Here is a 9731-nt window from a genome sequence, read left to right as displayed (position 1 = left end):
GGCCTTGCTCATAACGTCTGGCCTAGCAATGCGATTCCACGGCAGCTCCCCACTCCCGCTGCCGTTAGGCCTCCACCCACCAGACCCACGCATACCACATAGTCCACCGAGGCCCCTGACCACTTGCAGGGGCTCCCGGCCTTGCTCATAACGTCTGGCCTAGCAATGTGATTCCACGGCAGCTCCCCACTCCCGCTGCCGTTAAGCCTGCTAAGGAACAAAACCCACCTCGCGGAGATTTCAAAATCCCAGCGGAGGTACAAGGCGGCTTGCTAGGCTGAAATCGGGAAAAAGCCAGAATCCCTTCTTAATTCTACAGACCGGGACCTGCTTTCTCACCCTGCAGAACTACTAGCATCTATATATTTATATGTAAAGAAAATGTGAAAAAAAGTAAAAAAACCAAATTGATCAGAAAGTGAAGAATAATGATGGGATGGGGGGGGGGGTTGTGGAGGAAGAACCAGCACCACACGAAAGGAAGGGAGAGAGGGAGGGAGGAGGGAAGGATCCTGCTCCGTGCTTCATTCACGTCGTTCTGTAAATCTTCAGGTCAAGGGCACAGACTCTAAAGACAATCTCTGTAGGCAAAAAGATTCTAGGCATACGAGAGTCATTTTCTCTTCACATTGAATGGAAGGGAATCGTAAACAAGAGCTTTTGCCACGTGGAGTAGAGAGCAGAACGTCATTAGATTTCGTCTCACTGGGATCTTGTTTCTCTGTCGTAAGTCAGCTCTCCTTTAATGCCACATGAATTGACACACCACAGGCCTTGTACAGCACGCCATGTGTGTAAACAAAGGGAGACCACATCCTTGACGTTTCAAATTATTTAGTGCGGTCGTTTCTGTTTAATCAGCATTGGGGGAAAGCGAGATGATACTTGTTCATTGAACTGAGGACACGGCAGGGGGGGGTGGACAGCAGGTGAGGATGAGCTGGACGGTGGCCGAAGGAGAGGCGAGCGTGAGGGGCAGGGCAGTGAGGGGCCCTGGGAGCGTCACTGTCCTCTCCACAGGTCCTCGCCGCTCTGGGGGGACGTGCAGGCATCCAGGTGGGGTCCTCGGCTGCTCACACCACGACGGTAGCCTTGCTCTTCTCCTTGCAGGGGGAGGGAGGCGCTGAATTCTCCCCCAGTAGCTTCTTCTCCGACTCATCCTCAGCCTAAAAATGGCAGGGGAAAAACCAATTCTAGGAGGAAAAACCAATTCTAATGGGAAAACTCATTCTCGGGGGGCGGGGGGCGGGAGGATGGGGCAGAGTTAGCTTTCCTGAGCTTGAAGTCAGAAAAAGGAAAGAAAGAAGGGAAGGGAAAAGGGACAGAGGAAGGGGCAAAGATCTAGGGCAGAAAGGAGGGGACGTGGGAAAACGAGTGTGAAGAACAGAGAGGCAGAGGACAGAACCCAGGACGCTGAGGGCGGCACAGTCCCCAGACAGCGGAAGGCAGAGCCCAGCCCTGGGAGGAAGCCGAAGACGCCGAGCGCGGCCTCGGATCCGCAGTGCTCCCGGCCCCCACATTCCTCCCTGTCCCCAGCGCCTCCCTGACAGCTCAGCTCACCAGGGGCTGGAAGCTGTGGCAACACAGGCTTCGGAGTCCCAAGCCCAGGGAAGCCAAGGACACGATGGCCAGCAGGGCACAGATGGTCAGGAGAAGGATACGGATTCCTAGGAACAAGTTCTGGAAATAAAAGGAGGAAAGAGAGAGTCAGGAGTCTGCCCCTCCCATCCTGCGCTACCGCCTTGTCACACACACACGCACTCACATAAACACACTCACACACGTGCTCACACACACACACTCACACACACTCACACACGCGCTCACACACACACTCACATGCACACACTCACACACACTCACACACGCACTCACGTAAACACACTCACACACACTCACATGCACACACTCAAGTAAACACACTCACACACACTCACCCACTCACACAGGCACATACACGCTCACCACATATACACTCTCACACACACATACATACACACACTTATACACTCACACACACATACGCTCACCATATATACACTCTCACACACATTCACATACACACGCTAACACACACACATACTCACACACACACTTACATAAACACACTCACCCACTCACACACACACACTCACTCACACACACATACGCTCACCACATATACACTCTCACACACATTCACATACACACGCTCATACGCACACACTTACACACACACACATGCTCACACACACACTCACATGCACATACTCACACACTCACATGCTCACACACACTCACATGCACACACTCACAGACACACTCACACACACGCTCACACACACACATACACGCTCACCACATATACACGCTCACATACATACTCACACACTCTCACGTAAACACACTCACACACACACGCTCACACACACGCACATACACGCTCACCACATATACACGCTCACATGCACACATACATACCCACACTCATACACACGTTCACAGACACTCACATACACACTCACACACACACACGCTCACACACACATATACACATACACTCTCACACACATTCACATACACACTCACACACACTCACTCACACACACATACACACTCACCACTTATACACTCTCACACACATTCACATACACACACGCACACACACTCACATGCACACACTCACATACACACTCACACACACATACGCTCACCACATATACACACACTCACACACACACATTCACACGGGATCGGACTCAGTCCAGCTAATTCCCACCAGAGCAGGCCGCATTTCCCAGCTCCGTGGGCAGCCACAGCTCCCCCGTTCGCTCGTCGGCAATGTGACCTGACCACCCCCTGTGAAGAGGGGGCTCTGTTTCTCCACCCCGTGTCATCTGGGAGGACCTGCGACTGCTCTGATCGGTATTGCCCTGTGGAAGCGACATCATGCTAATTACGAAGTCGCCCTTCGCTGGGCTGGCGGCCGCCATTCCTCTCTCTCGAGGTGCTGGCGGTGGGACGCTCTGTGCTGCAACCCAGTAGCCGTGTCACGAGAAGCACGAGCCACGTGGAGAAGCCACTGTAGGCTCTAGGCCTGACCGTCCCAGCTGGGTTCCCAGCCGAGAGCCGCCGGCAACTGCCAGCTGTGTCGCCTTGGATATCCGGCCCAGTCCAGCCCTCGGAAGACTTCACCCCACGACTGACACCTGACTGCAGCTTCGTGAGACAGCGAGTGACGATCGCCCGTCTGAGCCCCACCGGCCTACGGAATGGAGGGAGTGATACGAGACTGTCGGTTTAAGCCGGCACACGTGAGAGCGGTGTGCTCCGCACCCTCGCACCGGTACAGACGGGCGGTGGCCCGTGACACCTGCTCTTACACGTCCCCTCTGTGCCCCTCTCCACTGGGCTTCGGAGAATCTTCCTCCCGCGAGGGGCTCGGAACGTCTCCAGCTTAAGTTAAAACCTCCGGAACCGAAGACCTGGGCTGAGGTGCAAACGGCCTCTGCCCCGGGCCCCCAGGGCCCGTCCCGTCGGGGCTGCGGGCGGCGACGGCCCCGGGGCCACAGCGTCTGCGTCCTCACCGTCAGCATTTCCATGTACCCCCTGCACTCGGTCTCCAGCCACTTCGAGTCTCCATAATCGCTGCGTTGCCGCCATCCCTGCGTCCAGCCGTACTCAGAGGTCGTGGGAGGGGCTGAGCGATCGCACACGAGGCCGATGTCGATGAAGTCATACCGCCACCCTATGTCATTCCCACAGAAGACGAGGGCGGCCACGGCCGTGGCGATGCCAGCCAGGGTGAGCAGGCCTGACACCCAGCCCTAGGAGAGAGGGGTTCGGGACACAGACTCCCTCTGCGGATGGCCGAGCCGTGGGGTCCTGGCCTCAAACCTGGCTCCTCTTCCCCAGCTTCCTGGCCCAGGAGACACTCCCCCGCACCCCTTCAGGAAAGAGCTCGAGATACAGGGACCCCGAGGGGAGAAGACAGGAGGGGGAACGGGAAACCTGTGACCCGGGAGGGGGCAGAGGACAAGGTGGGGACAGCGGATGCCCCAGACTCACTGAAAGGGTGCCTCGGCGCTTCTCATGGGCGACGGCCCCAGCTCCTGCTGCAATGGCCTGAGAAGAGAAGGTACCAGAAGGCCTCCCATATACTGTCCTGAAATGACCTCCATCACCCTTCCCCCAACAGTTCTCCGAAGAGCCCACTGGAAGCACGATCCCGAGGCCAGGCAAGGAGACTTAGCATATGGATGACACCCCGTACCGCAGGCCCCCTTCCCAGTCTGGACGCGGTGACTGACAGGGTTTGGGGCTTGTCCTCGAAGGCCCGAAGGCAGAGGGCATTCGGACGCCGGGTCTCTGGTCTCTTCCCCAGATCCCTGATCCGGACCCAAAAGAACTCACTCGCTCCTGGCCCATAACCACTTGCCTCCCGCCGAGCTCACGGCGCCTCCCTTACTCACCACGGACCCCACCCAGAAGGCACAGCCCGTGCCACGCAGCTCGGTCCAGGGCCCGAAGTACAGGAACACCCCAAGAGCACAGCTCACAGCACCCAGCAATATCTGCGTCACCTGCAGACAGGGCGAAAAGTCAGACCCCTTCCCAGGAGCCCACAGGCCCAGGAGCAGCCACCCCACCCCCAGCTAGGGGCCTCTCCTTTTCCTCTCTGCCTTGACCTCTCTGCCGCTCTGATTCTGGAAGGTTCTGTCTCTTTAACATCTCTGAAGCCGCATGTCTTGTTCTCCCCGATCCCACTGACATGCCAGGCTTTTATCTGGCATTGCTTTCTCCCGAATAGCACACTCCGTCACCCCGGCTGACGGTTCCCTTTGGGAATTTCATCTTCCTGTGCAGGGTGGGCCGCGAAGACCCCCGGCAAGAGAGGAGTGTGGCTGGCTGACGGCCCCCAGGGATTGGCTTCTTCAAGGAGTTAGCTGTGCACCCCAACAAACATGGTGCACAGCTACCCCCAACTCGGTGCCCGCTTTCCGGAGAATCCACCTCTCACAGCATCTGGGACGCCACCACCTGCATGTCCTTCCAGCGTCTCAGATTCGTCACATTCAAGTCCCGCGCCCCTTCCATACTTCCAGCCTCCGTCTCTCCCGCCTCCCAGGGCTCCACCACCCGGCCGCCCACACGCCAAGCCTCGGCATGTCCTCGGACTCCCCCCCTACCTCGTACCCCAAGCCTATTCCCTCCTCGGTCATGGGGAACACCCCCCACACAGGATCTGGATCTTCATCATTTCCTCTGGGACCACAGAGGTGCAGACCCTCCGTACTTCTCACCTGCCCCAAGCCTATTCCCTCCTCGGTCATGGGGAACACCTCCCCCCACACAGGATCTGGATCCTCATCATTTCCTCCGGGACCACAGAGGTGCAGACCCTCCATACTTCTCACTGGACAGCTCCTGGCTGAGAGGCAGCCTGAAGCCCAGGGTCCTGCTCATCGTCCTGATTCAGGACAGATGCGTCATCCTGTCACTCAGGGCTCTCAGCCGCGTGGCCCTGGTCTGCGTTTCTCAGTCCAACCAGCCACGAGTCACATTCTCTTGACCCCGCCAGAACCCGCCCTGCACACACTGGCTTCTCTGGTCCTGCCCCTCTCTTTACCTGCAGTTCCTTGTCGTCCCCTGTGGGTCTAGACCCACCTCTTCTCCATCCAAGGTCTGGCTCAGATGTCACCTCCCGCGGGATGCTGTCCCGCCTCCCAAGGACGTCACCTGATCTACCTTTCGTTCTAGACAGTTGCCTGGTCCCTTCTGGAAGATGCTGAGCACCGTCTGGGGACAGTCCGGGGATGCTTTCTGAAGTGTTCCCGCAGCGCCTACCCCATGGCCTCATCTGCTGGCCCTCAGTCTACAGGAGTTTGATGAAACCGAATTAATCGCCTCCAGGATCTCCCACCCAGCCCCGCCTCTGGCTGGGAAGGGACTCACTGCATCACAGAAGAGGTCCATCACTCCTTCCCAGGCAACTCTGTGGGGAAACTTCCAAAACCTTCCATTCCCAAACGAGACGGGATAGAAATACTGAGCTCTCGCGAGGACTCAACCGTGAGTCCTCTGTGTCCCCTCGCTCAGCCGCCTCTCCAGCCCACGCTTACCCCTAGTGCCAGCCGTCCGTAGGGCATGCTGGCCTTGGGGGGCCCTGCATTCCGAAGGCCAGCACAGAGCCCCTTCAGCTGTGCCAGAGCTGACTCCTGGTGGATGTGGATGTAGACGTGGGTGGCCGGGGACTGTGCAGAGGCCATGTCGACTCCCTTCACGGTCACCGTGCTTTGGGTCATCTTGCTCACTGGGAAGAAGATGTACAGGAGTGAGGTCTGGGAGTCAGTAAGGCCACAAGGAATATAGGAAAAAAACAGTCTCCTTGTCAAGATCCCAAGGGTTCTCCCGATGGAGGTGTCAAAGTCACCGAGACCCTGACCGCGGATGCAAACCCCAATCGCCTCTGGTCTAATCGCCAAAATGGTCTGATACGGTTTGTCTGAGTCTCAGGTTGGACCCCCCAAAAAAGGAATCTGAATTATTACCTTCAGCGACTTCACATACAGAGTTGATCCCTGAACAGCACGGGTTTGAACCGTGCGCGTCCGCCTACATGCCGATTTTTTTCAATAAACGCCGTAAGCATAATCTCTCTTCCTTAATAATAGTTTCTCTTCTCTAGCTTACTATATGGTAAGAATTCAGCCTATAATACACATAACGTACAAAATCTGTGTTAACCAATTGCTTGCGTCATCGGCAAGGCCTCCGGTCGACCGTAGGCTCTTAGTAGTTAAGTTCTGGGGGAGTCAAAAGTTACGTGTGGGTTTTTGACCGCCATCGATCCCCACTGTTCAAGGGCCACCTGTGTATTTACACATAATCGTTTCCGATGGTTAAAACTTTCAAAAGATGTGAAAATGGACACCTTTAAAACACCCCCACCTTCCTCTCCCAGCCCCCTCATTGCCTTCTAGAAAGAAGCTAATGTCATCAGTGTCTCATATATCCTACAAGCTATCCCCATGCAGGAGCGAGGTTGGAGAGTGTCCACTGCCCCGTGCCCATGGCCAGCCGAGGGTGTCAGTAAACTTTCGCATTTTTTTCAAATGTGTATCGGGAAAAACACATTCCACTGTAGATTCTAATCGATTTTATGCAATAAAATGCCCCCCCCCTTAAAGGTACATCTCAACGATTTTGACACATTTGTACATTTGTGCAACCACAACTACGATCAAGATATAGAACATTTCTATGTTGCAAAAAAGTCCCCAAATGTCCCCTCCCGAGGAAACCCCCGCTCCTGGCCGCAGGCGACCACAGATCTGCTTCCTGTGACGATTTCGGTATAGTTTCCATCCATAGTTCTATGATGAGCGAGGCTGGTCTCTTTTCATCTGTGTGCGAGCCATTTGTTTCTTCTTTTGTGAGTGCTCCACGCATATCTGGCCTCCTCCTCGATTCATTTTGTTTCGTTTGGGTCTTTATAGTTCTTCGTGTCTTCAAAAAAATTACCGTCTGTGACATGAGTTCCAAATCTTTCTTTCCAATCCCTGGTTTCTTTTTTGATTTCACTTGTATCATTATGCAATCAAAGTTTTCCATCTTTGGAAAAATAAACTCTGGGTTTGATATCATACTTAAAAAGGACTTTCCTATTTCACGATTATAGAATAATTCTGTGTTTTCTCCTAAGGGGTCTTAGGCTCTCGAGTTTTCACATCTAAGTGCTGATCCATACGAAGTTTAGAATTCAGTTGAGCTGTTTCATGACACGCCCCTCCCATGTTATTTTTTTTTTCCTCGTGGCCATTTTTGCTAGATTACTTCTCCATCTGCACATGAGAATCAACTTGCCTAATTCCAAAAGAAATCCTCTACAGGTCACTCTCATGGGTATCGTCCTTGAGTATCACTGTTATTCAATCATAATATCATTACTAACAGTTCTACTGACAGCAGCAGTAACAGTAACACTAAAAGTCTTCCCATTTGTATTCTATGTACTTTTGAGAACAATTCCACTCTTTCGCCTACCTGGCCTCCCTTAGGGTGTAAAGGACAGACAGGTGCTTGACAATTCTGCAGACGCACGAGGAGGCTCAGACTTGTTCGCCCACATGCGCGAGGAAGTCCAGCCCAGATTCCGGCCGCATCTCCTCTTGGGGCCCAAGAGCAGCATGTTGCAGCCCTGAGTGTGCCTTGGGCTCCAGCCTTCTCTGAGGCCTGTGGGGATCACACCCTACTCCAGCTCCCACATCAGTCCAGCCCCCTGCTCTTCCTCGGAGTCGGGCCAGCCCTGGGAAGTTTCCTCCACCCCGACGCCGGGCTGTGGGGCTCTCCCCTGCTGTCCTGGACTCGCTTCTCTGCCCCGTCCCCCTCACTGCCCCTGGGGCTGGGCTGACGGGACCATGTGTCCCCTCTCCATTCTGGACCCTCCGCCTTCAGGCCTCACTCTCAAAGGACCGCTCATCACCGAACCACCTGAGCCTCAGCCCCTGCACCCGTAAAAAAGGCGCGAGGCACCGGCGAGGGAGAGGGACAGCCAGGCCGACATGGCCAGGTGCATGTCCCTCTTCCCTCCCCAGCCGTTTCTCTAGGGTCACATTGTCTAACTGGCACGTCCCTCCCTCCCCAGAAAGTCCTATGGGAACCAGGAATGGGGGGAGCCTGGCATCATGTGAGACCGGAGGGGGACTCTGGGGACTGGTCTGGGGGAGAGAGAGGGAGGTCGATGGGTCCTGCAGTGAGGCTGCGGGGCTGTACGGGCTCTGCTCACCTGCTGTCTCCTGGGAGCTCTCGCGGACAGCGACAGGCAGAGGCAGAGGCAGGACCTGGAGCTGAGGACCTGCCGGTGGGTGTGGGGGAGACGAGCAGAAGGAGGAAGGGGTGGGAGGGGGAGGGTCTGACCCGCAGTTCACAACTTCCCAGAAAACAGCTGAAGCGAAGGGGCCCTTCTGAGGTCTTTGGTCTTGGGTCGATGACCAGGCTGATCAGAGAAGCGGAGCACACACACTCACACGCACACTCACACACATGCACACTCACACACACACTCACACACACACTCACACACATGCACACTCACACACACTCACACACACACTCACACACATGCACCTTCAAACTCTTCCAAAAACTCAAAGAGGAGCCAATACTTCTCATTTTATGAGGCCAATATAACCCTGATACCAAAACCTGGTAAAGATAACACACACACACACACACACACACACACACACACACACACACAAACTACATACACATACACACCTCACACGCACACACACACTCACACGCGCGCACACACACTCACACGCACACACACTCACACACTCACACACACACACTCACACGCACACACTCATCCTACTGAGAACGCACACACCAGGGTGCACCCACCAGTGGCACAGGCAGATCCTCGCCCCCGCTCACCCCGCCCCCGGCGCGCAGAGCCCGGTGATCCGCGGGCGGGTGGCGGAGAAGCCCCAGAGGGGCCCCTTGGTCCCGCTGGATGCTGAGAAGTTGCCTGCTGCAGCCCCACCCCCTTCCTGGCGCTCTGCCAACTTTCTCTTCCTTCTGCCCGGTTCTCGGCTCCAGCTCAGCTCCTCCCAGCAGCCCCTTTCCCAGAGACCCTTCTCCCGGGGAGGGGGCACTGACCAGGCAGCGCAGGGCTGAGCGACCGCCAGGGCAGAGGCGTGTCCCCGGGTCCAGCTGGGAAGCAGCTGCTGCGGCAGTGGCAG

At 55.7% G+C, this 9731-nt stretch overlaps 1 protein-coding gene across 2 annotated transcripts; it reads right to left on the bottom strand.

Moving 5' to 3' along the window:
- Positions 1-817: 817 nt before the first annotated feature.
- On the bottom strand, positions 818-8914 carry TMEM176B (transmembrane protein 176B). 2 transcript variants are annotated; one of them, XM_015596204.2, is made up of 8 exons: positions 8768-8912; positions 6531-6691; positions 6102-6292; positions 4452-4562; positions 4048-4104; positions 3567-3806; positions 1561-1680; positions 818-1166 (listed from the first exon to the last, which is right to left on the bottom strand). In XM_015596204.2, the coding sequence occupies exons 3-8, from the start codon at positions 6282-6284 to the stop codon at positions 1074-1076; spliced, it is 804 nt and encodes a 267-aa protein (XP_015451690.1). In that variant the 5' UTR covers positions 6285-6292; positions 6531-6691; positions 8768-8912; the 3' UTR covers positions 818-1073. The 2 variants fall into 2 exon arrangements, with proteins under 2 accessions (XP_015451690.1, XP_006920690.1); XM_006920628.3 differs by lacking the exon at positions 6531-6691 and having other exon boundaries at positions 8768-8914.
- Positions 8915-9731: the final 817 nt, after the last annotated feature.

This window comes from Pteropus alecto, unplaced genomic scaffold (genome assembly GCF_000325575.1).
Source record: "Pteropus alecto unplaced genomic scaffold, ASM32557v1 scaffold48, whole genome shotgun sequence".
Classification (NCBI taxonomy): Eukaryota; Metazoa; Chordata; class Mammalia; order Chiroptera; family Pteropodidae; genus Pteropus; species Pteropus alecto.
The sequence above is the reverse complement of the archived record's forward strand: the minus strand, read 5'-3'. Positions and strand labels throughout refer to the sequence as shown.

What these genes read in the sequence shown, in the direction of transcription:
- TMEM176B (XM_006920628.3), bottom strand. Translation starts at nt 6,284, where the DNA reads ATGACCCAAAGCACGGTGACCGTGAAGGGAGTCGACATGGCCTCTGCA. An exon ending in AGCGCCGAGGCACCCTTTCA is followed by an intron (nt 3,807 to 4,047) that starts GTGAGTCTGGGG and finishes CCTCTCTCCTAG; the next exon opens with GGCTGGGTGTCAGGCCTGCT. An exon ending in GCCACAGCTTCCAGCCCCTG is followed by an intron (nt 1,167 to 1,560) that starts GTGAGCTGAGCT and finishes TGCCATTTTTAG; the next exon opens with GCTGAGGATGAGTCGGAGAA.